Raw genomic sequence first — 22,034 nt, 5'->3', positions numbered from 1 at the left:
CATATTTAAGATAATTGGTAAAAGAATTAACGCAGACATAAGGAGAAATTTTTCACATACCATTTGGTTAGAAACTGAAGTGGGAATGTGCTGGTGATGGGTTTAATGGAGGCATTGAAGAGAAGGGCATTTAATATGACCAAGCAGAGTCAGCATTTACTTCAAAAGGAATGAATTATAAAAATAGGAAGATCTTGCTAAAGCTATACAAGGCACTAGTCAGACCACAGCAGGAGTGCAGTGTACAGAGTTCATAATTTTGGGATAAGATGTAAAACAGTGACAAGGAGAAATTGCTTCTCTCAAATGGTTGTGAATCTATGGAATTCATTACCCCCAGAATCAGTGAATTCAGAGGCTTTAAGGAAATTTATAGAAGTAATAGCTGGACATTTAATCAGTAATGGGTTGAAGACACGACAGGTTAGATGCAAAAAGGATGTTTCCCTTTTGGGAGGGTTTAGGAACAAAAGGCATAATCTCAGAATAAGGGGTTGCCCTTTAAGATAGATGAGAAGAACTTTTTCTCTCTCAGAGGATAGCGAATTTACAAAATTCTTTCCCACAGTGGGCTGTAGTGGTTGGGTCATTAAGTACATTCAAGATTAAGGTAGACAGATTTTTTATCAGTGAATGCACTGGATAGAATCTAGAGGTTCACAAGAATGGTTCCAGGAATGAGAAACTTCAGTTTTGGAGACATATTGGAGAATTTGGATCTATTGTCCTAGTAGGCTAAGAGGAGATATGATTGAAGTTTTTAAAATCATGAAGAATCTGGGCAGAATGCATATAAAAAGAACAAGAGGGCAGAGATTTAAATAATTTGCAAAATAAGCAAATAAGAAAAAAAAAACATTTTCACAAACCATGTAATTATGGTCTTGAATGAACTTCCTAGTAGTATGGTGGAGGCAGTTCAAACAGGGCGTTGAAGAGGGCATTATTTCTATTCAAATAATCACCTAGTGTATAGGCTAAATAAGAAAAGGAAGGAGAATGGCAATTTGTCAAAATGATCATATGGATGAGTTAGTGCAAACATGGAGGGAAATTTTGATGTTTTCTGCATTGTAGAAATTCTGATTCTGTAATTCAGTTCTGGCTTCTTTACTTAAGGAAGAACATACTTGCATTGCAAGCAATCAGGAAAGGCTGAATTGCTTCTTTCTGGATTTTGTTGAGTTTATTGGATGTATTGGAGACATGTTCATCTGGTATAGTGGAGAGTATCCATTCACACTTTTTCTTTGCAGATGGTGAATGAGCTTTGGCGAGTCAACAGGAATTCTCAACCTTTGACCCATCGTCAGCATGCCCCTTTTGTGTCTCACTGCTGAGCTGGAAGTTGTGCAAGCTACCAAGCATTGACTGGGTCCACTACTTTTCGTCAGTTATCTAAATGATTTTGATGTGAACATAAGAAGTATAGTTAGTAAGTTTGCAGATGACACAAAAATTGGAGGTTCGTGGACAGCGAAGAAGGTTACGAAGGTCAGAGTGCAATGAGATCTTGATCAGATGGGCCAATGGGCTGAGGAGTGACAGATTGAGTTTAATTTAAATAAATGTGAAGTGTTGCATTTTGGAAAGGCAAACCAGGGCAAGACTTATATACTTAATGGTAAGGTCCTAGTGATTGTTGCTGAACAAAGAGACCTTGGAGTGCAGGTTCATAATTCCTTGAAAGTGGAGTTGTAGGTAGATAGGATAGTGAAGACGGCATTTGGTATGCTTTCCTTTGTTGGTGAGAGTGTAGGAGTTGGGAGGTCATGTTGTGGCTATACAGGACATTGGTTAGGCTACTTTTGGAATATTTTGTGCACTCTGGTCTCCCTCCTATAGGAAGGATGTTGTGAAACTTGAAAGGCTTCAGAAAAGACTTATAAAGATGTTGCCGGGGTTGGAGGGTTGAGTTATAAGGAGAAGCTGAATTGGCTGGGGCTGGGGCGTCGAAGACTGAGAGGTGACCTTACAGAGGTTTATAAAATCATGAGGGGCATGGACAGGGTAAACGTAATAGTCTTCTTCCTGGGGTGGGTGAGTCCAGAACTAGATGGCATAGGTTTAGGGTGAGACAGAAAGATTTAAAAGGGATCTAAGGGGCAAGGTTTTCACACAGAGGGTGGTTTTGCCAGAGGAGGTGGTGGAGGCTGGGACAATTGCAATATTTAAAAGGCATCTTAATGGTTATATGAATAAGAAGGTTTTAGAGCAATATGGGCCAAATGCTGGCAAATGGAACTAGATTAGGATATCTGGTCGGCATGGATGAGTTGGATTGAAGTATCTGTTTCTGTGCTGTACATCTCTATGACTCTATGACATTGTTGTTAGCACCCAACTCTAACTATCTTAAGACATGAACTGAAGAATCAAAAATGTGCACGAGTCGCAGATTGCCACAGATACTCATGGCACATTGAAAGTGAAGGTTTTCACTGGCCAACAAAGGTGGGATCCCATCAGGCATACCATCCCAACTCACTCACTTCATCAGGAATGTGGGGCATTAGCAAGTGTGATAGGATTCCAAAATTGGTGAACTATGCCTAGGTAGAACAAAGCCATAGGAAATTCTGGGAGAGATTTGTATAATCCTATTGTACCAATTGGTTGTCTGACTGAGGATTGTGGGTGAAAGGTCAAGATTATGACAGGTTTCGATGGATGCGATACAGAGAGACTGTTTTGTCTTTTGGAAAGCCAGGTTAGGTAGTCACCAAGAAATCCAACAGGGAATTCTAAATAATCTTCTCTCAAAGGCTAGTGAGAATGTTGAACTTGCTACCTCACAAAATGTTAAATCATAAAATAAAAGCCCTTAGTGATGGAAGTTGTACAATGGCATGCATTGAGAATTGATAAATGGGCAGGAAACAGTGAATGGGGATAAGGGGTTCCTTTTCAGGTTGGTGACCTGTAACCAGTGGTGTTCCACAGGGATCAGTGCTGTTTATAGTTTACATGAATGACATGGAGAATGGAAGCAAATGTACTATAGCCAAAGTTGCAGACGACACAAAAATAGTTGGAAGGGCAGGCTGCTAGAGAATAGAAACAATTTACAGAGAAATATTGATTGATTAAGCAATTTGGCAAAAAGTTAGCAAATGAAGTATAATGTGCAAAAATGTGAAGTTGTTCATTTTGGAAGACAGAACAAAACAACAAAGTATTATTCAAATGGAGAAAAACTGCAGAAAGCGGCTGGAGCACTTATGCATGAAACAAAGAAAGCTAACACACAGGTCCAGCAGCTAATGAGGAAGGTTAATGGAATGTTAGCTGATATTTCAAGGGTGCTGGATTATAAGAGTAGGGAAGACTTACTGCAACTGTGCAAGGTGCTGATGAGACTACATCTGGATTATTGTGAGCAGTTTTGGTCCCCTTACTTAAGGAAATATATTCCTTCATTGGTGGCAGTTCAGAGAATGTTCATAAGGATTGTCTTACGAGCAAAGGTTCAACAGGACTCAACTGATTGGAATTCAGAAGAACGAGAAGTGATCTCATTTAAACATATAGGATTCTTAAGGGGCTTGACAGGGTAAATGCTGTGAAGGTGTTTCCCCTCATGGGAAAGTCTTGGACCAGAGGGCATAGTCTCAGTATTGAAGAGTACCAATGTAAAACTGAGATGAAAAGAAATTTCTTCTCTCAGAGGATTGTAAGTGTTTGGAGTTCCTTGCCACAGAGAACTGTGGGGGCAGATTCTTTGTGTGTACTTAAGGCTTGGATAAATACATTCTTGATCAGTAGAGGAATCAAGATTACAGGAAAGTCAGAGCAGCCATAATCTTATGGAATGAAGAAGCAGACTTGAGGGGCTTAGTGGCCTATTTCTCTTCTTATTTCTTTATGGTCTTATAGCTACCACAGGGTATGGCTGAGGTGCACAGTATAGATACATTTAAGAGAAAAGGCAAAAGGAAAATCAACATATCGGGCAAAAGGAATGACTGATGAAGCGCTTTTGCTCAAAATGTCGATTTCCCTGCTCCTTGAATGCTGCCTGACCTGCTGTGCTTTTCCAGCACCACTCTAATTTTGACATGTAAGAGAATGTTAGACAAAAGGAAATAGATGGTGGCATCTTGAAAAATGTCCATATTACAGAGGAGGAAGTGCTTGATGTCTTGAAATGCATAAAAGTGGATAAATCCCCAGGATCTGGTCAGGTGTACCCTCGAACTCTGTGGGAAGCTAAGGAAGTGATTGCTGGGCCCCTTGCTGAGATATTTGTATCATCAATAGTCACAGGTGAGGTGCCGGAAGACTGAGGTTGGCTAATGTGGTGCCTCTGTTTAAGAAAGTTGGTAAGGATAAGCCAGGGAACTATGGACCAGTGAGCCTGACGTCGGTGGTGGGCAAGTTGTTGGAGGGAATCCTGAGGAACAGGATGTATATGTATTTGAAAATGCAAGGACTGATTAGGGATAGTCAACATGGCTTTTGGGAAATCAAACTTGATTGAGATTTTTGGAGAAGTAACAAAGAGGATTGATGAGGGCAGTGCGGTAAACGTGATCTATTTGGACTTCAGTAAGGCGTTCAACAAGGTTCCCCATGGGAGACTGGTTAGCAAGGTTAGATCTCACAGAATACAGGGAGAACTAGCCATCTGGATACAGAACTGACTCAAAGGTAGAAGACAGAAGGTGGTGGTGGAGGCTTGTTTTTCAGACTGGAGGCCTGTGACCAGTGGAGTACCACAAGGATCCGTGCTGGTTCCACAATTTCTCATCATTTATGTAAATGATTTGGATGTGAGCATAAGAGATACAGTTAGTAAGTTTGCAGATGACACCAAAATTGGAGGTGTAATGGACAGCGAAGAAGGTTACCTCAAATTACAACAGAACCTTGATCAGATGGGCCAATGGGCTGAGAAATGGCAGATGGAGTTTAATTCAGATAAATGTGAGGGCTGCATTTTGGGAAAGCAAATCTTAGCAGGACTTATACACTTAATAGTAAGGTCCTAGGGAGTGTTGCTGAACAAAGAGGCCTTGGAGTGCAGATTCAGAGCTCCTTGAAAGTGGAGTTGCAGGTAGATAGGATAGTGAAGAAGGCATTTGGTATGCTTTCCTTTATTGGTCAGAGTATTGAGTACAGGAGTTGGGAGGTCATGTTGCGGCTGTACAGGACATTGGTCAGGCCACTTTTGGAATATTGCCTGCAATTCTGGTCTCCTTCCTATCAGAAAGATGTTGTGAAACTTGAAAGGGTTCAGAAAAGATTGACAAGGATGTTGCCAAGGTTGGAGGATTTGAGCTATAGGAAGAGGTTGAATATTCTAGGGCTGTTTTCCCTGGAGTGTTGGAGGCTGAGGAATGACCTTATAGAGGTTTATAAAATCATGAGGGGCATGGATAGGATAAATAGACAAAGTATTTTCTCTGGGGTGCGGGAGTCCAGAACTAGAGGGTATAGGTTTAGGGTGAGAGCAAAACATATAAAACAGACCGAAGGGGCAATGTTTTCACAAGGAAGGTAGTATGTGTATGGAATCAGCTGTCAGAGGAAGTGGTGGAGGCTGGTACAATTGCAAAATTTAAAAGGCATTTGGATGGGTATATGAATAGAAAGGGTTTGAAGGGATATGAGCCGGGTGCTGGCAGATGGGACTACATTGGGTTGGGATATCTGGTCGGCATGGATGAGTTGGACCGAAGGGTCTGTTTCCATCTCTATGACTCTGTAAGTAGTTGTATGAAAGCAAGGAACAGAGAATTGCACTGCTAAGTTCAGATGAGAAAATTAAGTGGGGCATAAACACCTGGATGGACTAGTTGGTCAGAGGTATATTTATTGTGGCATGTAGAATACTCCTAATGAACCTCTGGAAAGACATTTATAATGCTCCACTTTTATTAGGATAACATTTTCATTACCTACACATTTAATTGGAATGCACTTGCCCAACGTTAATTCCAACCTGAAATCTACTCATCCACAAGTTAGTGTTAGTGATTTGAACTCTTAATTTCTTAGCTGGGATAATGTGCGTCACTAAATACATCCCTCCTGAAGAAGTGCTCCCCTCTCATCGGTGATCATTTACACTGATCATTTGACAGCCAGGTAAGCCTGAAGCGCAACATCCCAAAAAGGGGATAAATGGTCCTGTGGTTACATCGGCTGTTCATGTACAGAGCAAAGAGTTCGAGGTTGATGAACTTACCCTGACTGTCCAATGGTCGGTGTTATCCAGTTGCACTCCTGCTGGTCCTCCTCCAGCTCCTTGCTCTGCAGGTGAAGTTGAGTTCTTTCGCAGGGAGGGTGGAGGTCTGACAGGATGCTGCTGGTGTTTTGGGGAGAGCGGGCTCTCAGGCTGGCGGAGTCCCCCCGGGCTGGTGTCCATTGCTGGGGGTGGCGGCGGAGGGGGCTGCCAAGGAGCCGAGCCGCCAGCGGCTGGAAGGATGGAGCCGGGCAGGCGGCTGGGAGCTGCTGTCGGTCTGCCTGCCCCAGCGTCTCCCGCTCCCTGAGGAGGGGCAGCGGTCCCTGCCTCTCCCTGTGTCCCGGGCAGGAGGAGCGGAGCCGGGCAGCACAGGCCGTGCTCCCACCGCGCCTTGTCCTCGTCCCTCAGGACATCCGAACACACCAGAAACTCCAAGTAGTACTCGTCCTCGGCGCCTCCGGGGGAAGCCTCGTCCATCGCGGGCTCCCTCCCTGAGCCCGTGCGGTGCCTCTGTCCCGCTGGGAGGGCACTCCGTGCGCCCTCTCCCTGCTCCAGCCTCCTGCCCGTATTTGGGTGGCCGGTCTCGGTCAGTCCGTCCGTCTGGCGGCCCCGGGTAAACCCTCCCTGCCGCTCGCTGGAGGACGCGCTCTGAGCGGGGTTGGAAAGACAATCCCGGCTAATCGGCCCATCCGATTCTGGCGCCTGCTCGGCTTCCTTCCTTGCCTTGAACTCCTGCATCGTTTTTTCTCTGACCTGAGCCGCCGTGAGCGATCCCACTTGTAAGAGCGAGGAGCAGATGGCAATCCCCTTTGAGTTTGTGGCAGACACTTGGTAGATGGCGGCGTCGTCTTCCGTGCATCTGAAAGTCAATGAAATGTTACTTGCTTTGAACAGCCATTGAGGGAGAGGTGCACCAGGGAGACCTGCAGTTTGAGAAGTGAATGAGGTAAGTTTTCAGTCCCAGATAAACTATTGGAGCTCACATCCTAATGATAATCCATACTTGGACATCCTCTGATAATCCAACAGTTCTTTTGACAGTAATGTAATCTTGTGTGCCATGAGCAAACGTTCAAAAGGGGTGAATGCCTAAAGGGTTGCCACAATTTATTTGGAACTAAGATACTGAACTGCGTTACAATACGTGGGTCTGGCTGGATTTGTTCGATTCACCCAACAATTTGATGAACCGGAATAATGGGAGATCCCAATCCCAGCAGTTTAATGAAATGGCCAGCATGCGATCCACATTCTAGTCAGTGAGGTTCACCAGAGAGTTCACCACCGGTGAGACTGCAAGAGTTGTGGTTACCTCGTGTTGAGGACGTTGTAAATATGTATGAAATGTACGTTGTAAAAAAAAAGTAAAGGAAAGGTGAGGCTGTTTGGAGAGTTCCGCTTACCATCACCTCTGGTGGAAGATGCAGTGGCGTATCGAGGGGAAATCAAATAACCGTCAACTTAAACTTATCATTGAAGAAAATGTGGGAAGTGTTCAAGTAGACTTGTTTCGGAGTAGAGAATCTCGGAAACAAGGAATGTTATACTGGAAGGAGAAGTTGAGGCAGAGAGACATCGAAGCGAAAAATGGGCAAATAATTGTAGCAGAGCAAATCACAAGTTTGTGAATTACTTTTTGTTACCCTAACAAAGACCAAACAGGAGATTAATGTGAAAACCCCCCACACCCTGTGAACTCTCGTGTTTCATACGTGATGTGTCCTAGTGTTACTAAATTTTGGGACTCCTTTGGAGAGAAATAGGTTGGAAATAGGTGATGGATAATGTGCATTTTCAGTGCTGCAAGTGTTCCAACCATGCAGTTGGTGGTCGGTCCCAGATAATTAGTGTGGTGCTGGCAAAGCACAGCAGGTCAGGCAGCATTCCGGGAGCAAGTGCTTTTCCAGCACTACATTTTTCGACTCTGATCTCCAGCATCTGCAGTCTTCACTTTCTCCAAGTAGCCAAGCCCTATGCCTTGGATAAGTAGCAGGTCCATTGTCTGTGCAAAAAGTAGGTTCTTTAACGCCTGTTTCAAGCTCTCTGGTAAGCCTCACTAACTAGAATGTGGATCACTTGCTGGCCATTTCATTAAACTGCTGTGATTGGGATCTCCCATTATTCCAGTTCAGCCTACCTGGGCTGAACTATTCAATGGCCCTTAAGGAGGAGGTTAGAGACTACCACCAAAACAATTTTAAAAACCTTATCTGACAGTGGAAGTGGATAGAACAACTGTGCAGTCGTGTAGACTGTCGCTGATGCTCATTCAGCCACCATTCCAATCATCTTCCCCTTCCCTGACTGACTGGAGGTTTGGAACAGCCCATATTTATCCTTGTGGAACTGTTAAAGTTGCCTCGGTCACCTCATTGGCATTTGCAGCTGACCAGCATTTGCTGATGAAGCCTGAAACCCACCTTCAGGTGAGCCATTATGTCCTTAGCTTTGAGCCTATGCTCCTAACATGCTGCTTATTTCAGGCCTCAAACCAGGGCAAAAGGAATGTTGAACCTCACTGCATTTTTCACAAATTGATGCCAAACTTAAGTAAATACCCTCCAAGTCAAAAGTCAACAGGTGGCTTAGTCGACATATGGAAGGTTTGACCTCTATTTATAACACATGGTGTACGATTTGGAAATAGATACTGTTACTGATAAGTATATTTTAGAAGGAAATTACGGCTGTCTTAGGAATTTTCCACGTGCAAAGACATATGAAAAAAGTTCTGAGAATAACATTACATCACAAGATTACATGGAGTTCTTGAATATGAGTTGAATTTCATTTTAGCTCTGACCTGTGGGTATCAAATTAGAGGGTAAACAGAATCTGATAACAGATACTGTATCAAGAAAGATGACTGGGTTCTGAGACACAGAAGAAGGTGATTTATATGTGAGGGGATGCCAAAATTGTAGAATTATACAATGACAGAACAGTGACGGAGGCCAGTTGGCCCCTTATATCTAAGTCAGCTCATGGTAGAGTTGTACAGTTAATCACACTCCTCTGCTCTGTCTTCACAGCCCCATTTTCTAAGTCCTTTCAAACGCTATCTGAATTTCTTTTTACATTTCCACTGAATCCACCAGCCTTTCAAACTGTGTACGTAAATTACAACGTGCTAGGTTAAAATATAATTTCATCTCAATAGCTCTGGTTCTTCTGCCAAACAGCTGAAAATCTGGGTAGTCCAGTTATAGAATCATTGAATCCCTACAGTGTGGAAACAGGCTCTTTGGCCCAACAAGTCCACTGAACAGTAACCCACACAGACCCATTCCCCTACTACTCTACATTTACCCCAGAATAATGCACCTAACTTACAATCCCTGAACACAATGGGCAATTTAGCATGGCCAATTCTCCTAACCTGCACATCTTTGGATTGTGGGAGGAAACCCATGCAGACAGGGGGAGAATGTGCAAACTCCACACAGACAGTTGCCCAAGGCAGGAATCAAACTCGGGTCCCTGGTGCTGAGAGGCAACAATGCTAACCACTGAGCCACCATGCCGCCCCCTTTTTTAAATGACACTTTGGCCCATTGTGTCAGTGCAGATCATCAAATGTCTATCTATCCTAACCTCAGTTTCCAACAGTTGGCCACAGCTTGTGTATTCTGATCTTCCAAAAGCTCATGGCAATGAGATTATCCCAATATTCAGAGAATCATAGAATCCCTACAACTGATAATATTTAAATATTATCAGTTTCAAAAGTATTATGCATCTATATTAAATTATGCTATAAAACAGATGCTCAAGAACTACTGAGCTGCAGAGATTTTGACACCTCTTACGAGGAGTTGATAAAATTGGACAAATATAACCCAAGGACATACAGGAACTCAGTATTCTCTAATAAGTTTTCAAAAGATTTGTTGCTTAGGTTGAGGTTCTAGATGTGAGTTTGCTCGCTGAGCTAGAAGGTTCGGTTTCAGCATTTCTCAGCAACAAACCCAAACGAGCAGCAAAATGTGCCCAGAAACCCTAGCCACTTTACCCTACATCAAAGACATCTCTGAAGAGACTGCCAGACTACTCAGACCTCTTAACGTCATGGTGGCCCACAAACTCACCAATACACTTAAATAGCAGCTAATGAGCTTAAAAGACCCTGTACAGACAACAAGCAAAACAAATATCATTTCCAAAATATCTTGCAAGGACTATAACAAAACACTACATTGGACAAACAGGCAGAAAACTAGCTGCCAGGATACATGAATGTCAACTAGCCACAAAAAAACATGACCCACTATTACTAGTATCCTTATATACAGACGAGGAAGGGTACCACGTTGACTGGGACAACACATCCATTTTAGAATGAACCAAACAGAGAACTGCACGAGAATTCCTAGAAGCATGGAATTCTAACTGAAACCCGATCAACAAACACATCGATTTGGACCCCATCTACCATCCGCTGAGAAAAAGAACCAGAAATGATATCAGTAAACACCGAAAGAAACCTAAACACAAATAGAAAGCGGGAATAACACCAACGCTTCTCCGGAGGCTCACTGATGATGTTACCTAGTATGGTGCTTATTGACGGTTTATTTCCTGTATCAAAACTGTCAACGATTTTGAACACTTTAATCAAATTCCTTCTTAACCTTCTCTACTCTCAAAACACTCCCAGCTTCTGCAACCTCTTTTCACAACAAAAGTTCCTTACATAAGAACTCGGAGCAGAAGTGGGCCATCTGGCCCTTTGAGGCAGAAGTGGGTACTGCAGATGCTGGAGATTAGAGTCTAGATTAGAGTGGTGCAGGAAAAGCATAGTAGGCCAGGCAGCATCTGAGGAGCAGGAAAATCAACATTCTGGTAAAAGTCTTTCAGGAAAGGGCTTTTGCCCACAACATCGATTTTCCTGCATCTGCCCTTTTGAGCCTGCTCCTCATTCAATAAGACCATGCCTGATCTTTTCGTGGCCTCAGCTCCACTTACCCACCTTCTCACCATAATCCTTAATTCCTTTACTGTTCAAAAAATTATCTATCTTAGCTTTAAAACATTTACTGAGGAAGCCTCAACCACTTCGCTACGCAGAGAATTCCATAGATTCATAACCCTCTGGGTGAAGAAGTTCCTTCTCAATTCAGTCCTTAATCTGCACCCTCTAATTTTGAGGCTATGCCTTCTTGTCCTAATTTCACCTGTCAGTGGAAACATCCTCTCTATGCCTATCTTATCTATTCCCTTCATAATTTAATATGTTTCTATAAGATTCCTCCTCATTCTTCTAAATTCCAATGAATATACTCCCGTCTACTCAGTCTCTCCTCATAAGCCAAACCCCTCAACTGTGGAATCAACCTAGTGAACCTTCTCTGCACCCCTTCTAATGCCAGTACATCCTTTCTTAAGTAAGGAGACCAAAACTGCATGCAGTCCTCCAGGTGTGGCCTCTGTACATCTACAACATAACCTCTGCTCTTAAACTCCATCCCTCTAGCAATGAAGGACAGTATTCCATTTGCCTTCTTAATTACCTGTTGCACCTGCAGACTAATCTTATGTGATTCATGCACATGGACACCCAGGTCCCTTTGCACAGCAGTATGCTACAATTTCTCATCATTTTTACTGTTATTCCTATCGAAATGGATGACTTCACATTTATTAACATTGTACTCCATCTACCAGATCTTTGCCCACTCACTTAAACTATCTATGTCCCTTTGCAAAGTTTCACAGTCCTCTGTAAACTTTGCTCTACCACTCATCTTATTGTCATCCGCAAACTTTGACACACTACACATGGTCCCCAATCAAACTCATCCATGAAAATTGTGAATAATTGCAGTCCCAAAGCTGATTCCTGAGGCACACCACTCTTTGCTTCCTGTTGTTAACCAATCCTCTATCCATGCTAATGCATTACCCGTAACACCTTGCATCTTTAGCTTATGCAGCAGCCTTTTGTGTGGTACCTTGATGAATGTCTTTTAGAAATCTAGATACACCACATCTACTGGGTCCCCATTGTCCACCATATTCATAATGTCTTCATAGAATTTCAGTACATCAGTTAAGCATGACCTGCCCTTCATGAACCCATGCTGAATCTTCCCAATGGGACAATTTCAATCTAGATGCCTTGCTATTTTTTTCCTTGATAATAGACTCAACCATCTTCTCCACTTCAGAAGTTAAACTAACAGGTCCATAATTCCCCATCTTTTGTCTACCTCCCTTTTTAAAGAGTGATGTCACATTTGCTGTTTTTCAATCTTCTGCAATTGCCCCACAGTCCAATGAATTTTGAAAAAATAACCGCAAGTACATTTGCTATTTCTCCCGCCATCTATTTTGGTATCCTGGAGTACATTCCATCAGGACCAAGGGACTTGTCTAGCCCTAGCTCCATTAGTTTGCCCAACTAATGTGATAATGATTGTTTCCAGGTCTTCACTTACCTTCTCCTTGTCAATTACTGGCATGTTATTCATGTCTTCCACTTTGAAGACTGACACAAAATACCTATTCAATGCCATGGCCATTTCCTCATATCTCATTACTAAATCCCCTTCTCAACCTCTAAAGTACCAATGTTTACTTCAGCCACTTTTTTTGTTTTATATCTTTATAGAAACTTTTGCTATCTATTTATATGCTGAGTCTTGAATCATAGCGGAGTCTTGAATCAGCCACAATGTGGGAAAATTTTAGTCATTATCTTTGCCCTCCAATGCAATTCCAGAGAGGTGACATTCTCCTCTCTGAATGCTGTCAATCTGAACCAGAAATATTTACAATCTTGAAATCTCACTGAACTCTAATCTTCTCCCTCACAATACTACCTAATTCAATTTCTGTAACAACACCAACTTTTGCTTTTATGATAACATGTAATTGCTGAAACTGTTAATTACATGTTTGAAAGGGTTAATGATTGGGACATTGTGAATGCATCATCCACAGTGATGGTGTAAGAGATTACATGCCAGAGAGACTTGACAGCAAGGACCAGTGTGGGTTCAGCTGTCTGTAGTTTCTTATTATATAACAAATTAGTTATTGTTTAAGGCTCAGGATTCTTTCCCAACTTAGATTAGCTCAGCATACAAACATCGTGCCAGGTGTGAAGGACTGCAGGAAAATCTGAAAGACGTTTGGATATTCAGACCTGGAAAAAGTGGCATCAAAACTGCAGATCTCAGGAAGAGGTTGCAGGAAAACTCCACAACTGCTTCAAATGATTGCAAAGAAAGTCACAAAATGGATTTACATTCAGGGTGCAACATAAAGACACAGTGGTCTGTGAAGGAAATTCTAATCCAGCACTCACAGACTTCAAGGCAAACGAATTGAACAAAGTTCAAGGAACTACTTAGCAACTCTCAAACAGGATTTTTTAAAAAATTAATTTAATGGTGCACCAAGCAGGCAAGTGCAGTTCCAAGAGAAGGCAACTAAAAATAAGAAAAAACAACAAATCATGATGATGATGATGCCATTATATGCAAGACAGGAAAGAAATGTGAAACCAAAATAAAGCTGCAAATATTCTATACTTCAGAAACAAGCAAGAAAGAATTTATTAAGGTAAAGTACAGGAAGGCAGTTTTTAATGTTTTAAAAGAAAAATCCAGCCTAGCAAAGATATTGTCCAGGGGAAGACCATGACTGTGGTGAGAGACAATGATGATCATTGTAGAAAAGTTTCCATACTGTAAGGTAAATTTAGAACCTGGAAATAGTGGGAATTGCAGATGATGGAGAGTCAGACTGGATAAAGAGTGGAACTGGAAAACAGCACAGCAGGTCAGGCAGCAAGAGAGGGGAAGGGGCTTCGACGTTTCAGGTCAGAACCTTTCATCAAGACTGGAGGAAGGGAAGGGGGCTGTGAAATAAATTGAGGGAGGGGTATGGGGCAAGGGGAAAGGTGGGTGGGATGGCGATAGGTGGATGCAGGTGGAAGGTGGCTGTGATTGCTCAGTGGGCAAGGTAGAGCGAATAGGTGGGAAGGAAGATGGACAGGTTGGGTCAGGTTAATGGAGCAAGGTAGAGCGGGAGGCCTGGGCCTGTGGTAAGGTGGCAGGGTGGGGAGTTTAGAAGCTGGTGAATTCTATTTAAGGCTATATGATTGTATGCTCCAGGGCAGAAGATAAGGTGTTCTTCCTACAGCTTGTGTGTGGCCCTGTGCTAACAGTGAAGGAGGCCCAGGATGGACATGTCATTGGGGGAGTGGGAGGGGAAGTAGAAATTGATGGCAACTGGAAGGTGGGGTTGATTGGGGCATCTGGACCACAAATGTTCCCTCAACCAATTCCTGAGTTTGCGCTCAGTCTCTCCGATGTCAAGACAACGTCGGGAACAACGAATGCAATAAATCAGGTTAGAAGAAATGCAAGAAAACTCTGCCATACTAAATTTAGAACATCAAGTAAACTACCTAGAAAGCTTATAAAAGCCACAGATCCTATACTATACTATCTCAGAGGGTTGGAGGATAAAATCAAATCCAAAACTGAACTTTTGAGGTACATAATAACTTCAATGTTAGACAGCAAGTCTGAAGCAGAACAAGTCAAACATTATTGTCCTTAAATCAAACAAAAAACTGTGGATGCTGCAGATCTGAAACAAAATTAGAAATTGCTGGCAAAAGTCAGCAAGTTGTGATGAAGCTGCTCCTTTAACCAGGTTACACTGTCCTTGGCTTTCTTTTCAGAGAGGTTGTAAATGACACAGACTTTGAAAAGTTTGAAGGGTTTTAGGGCCAATTTGTTTATAGATAACATATACTGCCTCACGCAGACGGCTTTCAAATTAAAATAAACACTTGTACAATGAAAGGGGAGTGGCCAATTCTCCCAGCTCAGCTTTCTCTGGTTTGGGTTCGGTTTTAGCAGTAGTGTGGAAAAGCTGCTGGACCCTTTTTACAAAAGGTCAAGCTGCTGGAATTAGCAGACAAGCTGGGGTTGAAGCTGCCTCCTTCCGTGAGGAAAATAGATATAATTACAGCAATAGCTCAGAATTTAGAATTGCTGGAAATGCCTTCAGAATCTTTAGATATGGCTAAAATTAAATTTAAAATGAAGCAGCTTGAGTGAGAGGCAAAAGACAGGGAATTATGATTAAAAGCACAGAAAAAAGAAAAGGAGAGAGAAGAGAGAGAAAAGGAAAGAGAGAAGAGAGAGAAAAGGAAAGAGAGAGAAAAGAGAGGAAAGGAAGAAAGAGAGGGAGTTTGAACTTCATAAACTGGCACTTAGACAGGAGCGGCAGCTTAAAAAGATGGAGATGAAGGCTGAAGGTAAGTTTAGTGAGGAGGAGAGTGAGGATGAGCAAACGGAGCTAGTGAGGTATTCACATCACTATCAAAGGAAGTATCATATGAGAAGGTGAAGAAAGCCATCTGAAGTGCATATGAGTTTGTGCCAGAAGCCTACAGACAATGTTTCAGTAATCTAAGGAGGGACCCTGAGTCAAACCTACCTTGAGTTTGAAAGGATCAAACAAAGTCATTTTGATTGGTGGATAAGGGCATTAAAAATAGAGCAAACCCATGAAACTCTTAGAGACACAATTATTTTGGACGAGTTCAAAAATTCACTTCCTGAAGTCGTGAGAACTCATGTGGAAGAGCAGAGCATTGAAACAGCAAGAAGAGAGCTGAAATGGCTGATGATTATGAGTTGGTCCATAAAGCAAATTTTGGCTTCCAGAATCAATTTCAATCTGTGAGTGATAGAAATTGGGGAAAAGAGAAATCCTCACGTGGAAAGGGAAAGGTAGATCTCGGTGAAGATCATAAGGATAACTTACCATAGGGTAACAAGGAAACCTTTGAAGGAGAAAGGGAAGTTAAAAAGCTCTGGTGTTTTCACTGCAATAAAGTAGGTCCTTTGAAATTACGTTGTTGTTGGGTTATGAAAAGCACTGGGAAGCCAGATGTAGGAAAACAGGATAAGTCAGTGAATTTTGTTGGAGATGCTAATAGAAAGCACAGAGGAGGCTAGAAAGCTGCACCAGAATGTACAGATTGATTGGAGGTTGGTTAAGGAGGAAGTGGCAGATCTTCGTAAACCATATACCTACGAAAGTAAAGTTCACTCGTCCCTCCCTGGATATGCACGGGAAGAGACTATTTTCTATTCTCTCTTTCTGTGCAAGGAAAAATATTTTGGTAAACTGGGTGGCTGAGGGCCCCCCTGGACTTTAAAATTGTCACAGATTAATTATGGAATGTATTCCCCTTGACTTCCTTACAAATATGGTGCACCGAAAGGCCGAATTACTTCATAAAATATGGCAGCCCTTCTTGAATTATATGAATGCAGATATTTCGGCTATCCTAACAAGGGCTTTTATTTAATTGAGATTACGAACCTGGCTGGTCCGGGGTCCCTTGGGAGAGGAATCCCGCGCGAATACGGGTTTTGTTATATTTGATGTTAACACATTCCGAGCATGTATCTCACTCCTCAATTTCTATGTTATCCGTTGTTTTTTCTTCTTCTTTCTCTTATTTGAATAATGTAAGAGACTTAAATATACACTCTGGTTAGTTGTAGGTTAGATTAGTAGTTAGTTGAGTTTTGTTTTTTTTCTTTCTCGGTATTTTTCTTTTGTTAAATTTTGGTTATTATATACTTAAGATATCAATGTTTGTACTTGAGAGTTTTGTTTATTTTTGTAAACTTGTAAAAATGTTAAATTTCTAACAAAAATATCTATTAAAAAAAAGTTTACTTGCATAGGTCAGGAGCAGCAGGTAAAGAGGTTACAATATTAAGAGACACAGGATCATCTCACTGTGTGATGCTTAAAGATGAGGAGCTGTGTACTTCTGAAGGACTATTTCCTGAAAAGGTACTGGTAATGGGAATTCACAGTGAGACAAGAAACGCCTTATTAGTGAGGTTAGAGTATCCAGATAAGGGTGGAGAATTCGTGGTAGGAGTGCTGGACAAACTCTCAGCTCCAGGAATACAAGTTGACCTTGCGAATGATATAGCTGATTTGCTGGTAGTAGTGCTGCCAATGGAGACTCAGGCAACTGACCTATTGCAGGACACATATCCTGGGAATTTTCCTGACTGTGTAGTAACAATGTCACAAAGTAATTAGCTGAAACAGGAGAGATCAAAGAGTACAGATAAGAAAGTTGAAGTTGAATTAGCAGAGACCCTGTTTGATCAGATAGTTTATACAAACCAGGAACAGATAGGTGACAAAGCAGTCCTTCAACTGAGTTGCACCAGAAATATGAAAATTTAAAGCAATTGTATCAAAAGGCATACACAGAAAAAAAATCTGAATGTATCCCTGGGAGGTACTAACCTAATTATGCATGAAGGAGATGTAAGAGATGCCGTTCTGATTAAGCAACATCCTTATAGGTATATTCCTCTAAAGTTGGCAGAAGTTCAAAAGTAGATTGAATGCACGTTCCAAGATAACATAATCAAAGTAAGTTACAGTGAGTGGAGCTCACTCATAGTAATGGTGCCAAAACCAGACGGTACCCAGCGGTTATGTGTGGACACAAAGTCAATTCAGTTACGAAAACTGATGCATATCCGATTCCATGTTTGAAAGACTCTGTTGAGAAGATGGGACAAGCAACTTACATTTCTAAGTTGGACTTGCTCAGAGGATACTGTCAGGTATCTTTGTCAGAAACAGCAAAGACAATTCAGCTTTCGTAACGCTGAATGGACTGTATCAGTTTAAAATCAAGCTATTTGGCAAGAAAAATGCGGCAGCCACATTTTAGAGACTAACCAATAAGGTCATTGCCGGACTACCCAACTGTGTCATATATATCGATGACCTGGTGATTTTTAGTCACACATGGAAGGAACATTTACAACATTTACCAGACATTAATCGATCAAATTTATAAGGCAGGCAGGCTTGGGGATAACCTTGGTTAAAAATGAATTTGCCAAAGACCAAGTCACCTTCCTGGGCCATGTTATTGGACATGGACAAAATGGCCCACGGGCTGCAAAAACAAGGATAATTGAGGAGTTTCCCAATCCATCAACAAAAAGAGCAGTACTACGGTTCCTGAGATTGAGTGGATTTTATCGAAAATTCGTACCAAAGTTTAGCAGTGTGGCTTCTCTACTCACTGAATTGCTAAAGAAATGTAGGAAGTTTCAGTGGACAGCAAACAGAAAGCATTTGACAGCCTCAAAGCTGTGTTAACCACTGCCCTGGTATTAGCCACACCTAACTATGCAAAGCCATTCAAGGTGGCTGTCGATGCAAGTGATGTGGGTGTTGGTGCTGTGCTCTTGCAGGCACATGATGAGAAGATAGAAAGCCTATCGGGTATTCCACCAGGAAATTGAACATTTATAAGCAGGAATATTCAATGGTTCAGAAGGAATCTTAGAGCTTGGTGTTGACATTACAACATTTCAGTGTTTATGTTACCAGTAATGTATCTGAGACAATCTTATACACTGATCATAACCCATTGAAGTTTGTGGAGAAATGTAAGGACAAAAATGCCAGACTGCTTAGATGGAACTTGTTGTTACAGCCATTCAATTTGAAAATTGTGCATGTGGTAGGATGGGAAAACATAATTGCCGACGCATTGTCGAGACTATAATGAGAAACTGAGGTGTTCGGTGACAGCAGTACGCTGGACTGAGACAGAATGTAGTTGTGCATGTTTACATGTTTATAGTCAACATAATGTATATGTGTGTTTTAGAGTGCTAACAATTTAGGTTTAAGGAGTTTTAAAATAAGCCATCTTCACATATTGATGTTCATTTTTTAAGGCGGGAGGTGTGATGCGGCTGCTTCTTTACCCAGGTTACGCTGTCCTTGGCTTTTTTACAGAGAGGTTATAAATAATACAGACTCTGAAAAGTCTGGGGATTGAAGGGTTTTAGGGCCAATTTGTTTATAGCTAACAGATACTGTCTCAGGCAGAAGGCTTTCAAGTTAAAAAAAAAAGACACTTGCACAATGAAAGGGAGTGGCCAGTTCTCCCAACTCAACTTTTCTGTGGCCTTGGTTTAGGTTTTAGCAGGAGTGTGGAAAAAGCTGCTGGACCCAAAGATGAAGGTCCAGGCTGGTACTCTCTCTCTGACTTCTATCCTGTAAGACCCTATGTTTGGTTTTACCTTTTGTGCCAAGGGGTGTTCATGAGGATTGTTGCATGTATTGGGAACAGCATCATTAAGTTGCGATGATCTGTTGGGTTTTTGGAGAGGTTAGGTTATTCGGTATTCTGTTTTCTGTTGTTTGTGTTTCATTCAGTAATCTTGTAAATAAATTCTGCTTTGTTTAAAATTAAGTGGTTTGACCAACTGATTCTCTCCTGGAATATCCACTTACACCTGCTTAAAACAACTAGCAAAGTTAGGGTCTGAGCTACCTTCTTGAAATGTTTTGAGGGGGTCTGGCCTAGTCCCTAACAAGGTCTAGCAGCATCTGTGTTCTGATGAAGAGTCATAAGATTCAAAATGTTAACTCTTCTTTCTTTCCCAGATGTTGCCAGATCTGCTGAGTTTCACCAGTAATTTCTGTTTTTGATACATTACTATGTTTTATAGGAACAGTAGCAGATATTAATCATAACCAGGTAAATTTAAAGGCATTTTAAAAGCCGTTGACCATTACTTCAACCTGAAGAGCAGGAAAACTCTACAAAGGGCAAATTCAGCAGAAGGTTAGAAACCCCTGTATCAGTTTATTCATACATTTGTTGTGAGCTTTCCTGGCAAGACCAGCATTCATGTTCCACCCTTAATTATCCTGAATAAGTTGCTGGTGTGCTTTCATCTTGAGCCACTGCAGTGCTTGGAGTGTAGGATGCCCACAGTGCTGTTAGTTTAGTATTCAGGATTTTCATTCAGCAACAAAAAAAGGAGCAGTGATATTGTTCAAAAATAAGATGGTGGTGATAAACACTTAAAGCATTTATATAAAATTACTCTCAATATTTAGTGTAAGTGTTAAAATACTAAACAAATAAATGTACCATGAATATATTAGCCAAGCGTCCATAAATTTTATTAACAATAACCCCTAAACTATCATTTATTAAATATTAAAAAATAGTGACATAGATTAATATGGGAACAAGGATAAGAAGGAAGCACTGGGTTCATTTATAGAGAGATCACATTTAAAAATAGAGAGGTTTGTGAAACATATGTATAACTTCTGTTAGACTACAGTTAAGAGAATAAATTTGGTCTCCGTGTAATTAAAAATAAAAATAAGATGCAATTGAAAAGGCACAAAAATAGTTAGTAGCCTGATGCCAGAACAGAGAGGTTATTCTTGCTTGGCATATTGGATGCGTCGCTGCCTATGTAGTGCTTGAATGTTGGATGTGGCACATTGAATATCTGGGCCTGCACATCTCTCAAGACCTGTAATAAAAGTCAATTCCATGAAGTTTATTTCCATCACTACCATGCAGGACAGCCAATCACCTGTATAGTTTAAGTGTGTGAACCTTGCCATCCTTAAGCACTTCATATTTAAGAACTCCAAGAACTTTAGTAAGCTGCTTGTCTCCTTTGTACCAGGTGACTTCTGGTTCTGGATTACCTGCATAGCAAATAGATAATAACAAAATAAAGCTAAAACGTTTGTCAACATGTAAAGCACCAAAGAAATACAACCATTAACATATTGACAATCAGAATGACAATCAATATAACTCAAATAAATTACCCTACAACGACAATCACTGATATGTGTTGACCTAAACTCCACCTTCGTGTGCCATCCTGTGAGTGTCAATAAATTAGTCTTTAGTGCAAGAGGATTTGAGTTTGGAAGTAATGAAGACTTGCTTCAATTGAATAGACCCTACCTTTTATCTTAGCCTACATGGCACACCTTCCTCATTTCTGAAGAAGGGCTTATGCCCGAAACGTCAATTCTCCTGCTCCTTGGATGCTGCCCGACTTGCTGCCTTTTTCCAGCAACACATTTTTCAGCTCTGATCTCCAGCATCTGCAGTCCTCACTTTCAATTGAATAGAAACTTGGTTTGACCACACCTGGAGTTTTGTGTGTAATTTTGGTCTTCTTACCTCAAGAAAGGTATTTTGCCATAGAGGAACTACAATAACGGTTCTCTGTACTTGTTCCCGAGTTGATGGGACTGACTATGAAGAGAGATTGGGCGGCACGGTGGCACAGTGGGTGGGCGGCACGGTGGCACAGTGGGTGGGTGGCATGGTGGCATAGTGGTTAGCACTGCTGCCTCACAGCGCCAGAGACCCGGGTTCAATTCCCGCCTCAGGCGACTCTGGGGAGTTTGCACATTCTCCCCGTGTCTGCGTGGGTTTCCTCCGGGTGCTCCGGTTTCCTCCCACAGTCCAAAAAATGTGTTGGTCAGGTGAATTGGCCATGCTAAATTGCCCGTAGTGTTAGGTGAAGGGGTAAATGTAGGGGAATGGGTCTAGGTGGGTGCGCTTCGGAGGGTCAGTGTGGACTTGTTGGGCTGAAGGGCCTGTTTCCACACTGTAAGTAATCTAATCTAACTGGACAAGTACTCTCTAGAGTTTTGAAGAATGAGAGATAGTCTCATTGAAACAAAATATTTAAGTATAGACATGGTAAGGTGCAGGTAAGATATTTCCTTGCTGGGGAGTCAAGAACCATGGGCGCAATTTAAAAAAAAGGAGGAAGCCACTTACGTCCAAGATGAGGAGAAACATTTTTATTCAGACAGTTGTGAACTTTTGAAATTCGCTACCACATTGGGCTGTGGAAGCTCAATCTTTGAGTATGTTAAAGGTAGAGATTGATAGATTTTTGATCACTAGTCGCGTCCAGAGTTATGGGAATGGGCTGGTTAAAAGGTATTGAAATGTTTGATCAACCTTGATTGA

The 22,034-nt window shown here is 41.7% G+C and overlaps 2 protein-coding genes across 6 annotated transcripts in view; one reads left to right on the top strand and one right to left on the bottom strand.

The window, feature by feature from the left end:
• The window catches only part of alpk2 (alpha kinase 2), a 95,467-nt gene that overhangs the window by 51,427 nt on the left and 22,006 nt on the right, over positions 1 to 22,034 (bottom strand). For all 3 annotated transcript variants that reach the window (XM_087990347.1, XM_087990343.1, XM_087990350.1), the window contains exons 3-4: positions 20,623 to 20,740; positions 6,191 to 7,046 (exon numbers count right to left, since the gene is read on the bottom strand). In XM_087990347.1, coding sequence (XP_087846473.1) covers positions 6,191 to 7,046; positions 20,623 to 20,740 — 974 coding nt within the window. The remainder of the gene's footprint in view (positions 1 to 6,190; positions 7,047 to 20,622; positions 20,741 to 22,034) is intronic.
• malt1 (MALT paracaspase 1) overlaps positions 6,818 to 22,034 on the top strand; it is a 140,062-nt gene continuing 124,845 nt past the window's right edge. For all 3 annotated transcript variants that reach the window (XM_043679132.2, XM_087990363.1, XM_087990355.1), the window contains exon 1: positions 6,818 to 7,133. In XM_043679132.2, coding sequence (XP_043535067.1) covers positions 7,129 to 7,133 — 5 coding nt within the window. In that variant the 5' untranslated portion in view covers positions 6,818 to 7,128. The remainder of the gene's footprint in view (positions 7,134 to 22,034) is intronic.

The sequence above is a fragment of the Chiloscyllium plagiosum genome, unplaced genomic scaffold (genome assembly GCF_037043375.1).
Source record: "Chiloscyllium plagiosum isolate Xiang-an unplaced genomic scaffold, Cpla_swu_hap1 HiC_scaffold_1, whole genome shotgun sequence".
Taxonomy (NCBI): Eukaryota; Metazoa; Chordata; class Chondrichthyes; order Orectolobiformes; family Hemiscylliidae; genus Chiloscyllium; species Chiloscyllium plagiosum.
This window is presented reverse-complemented; position numbering and strand designations above follow the sequence as displayed.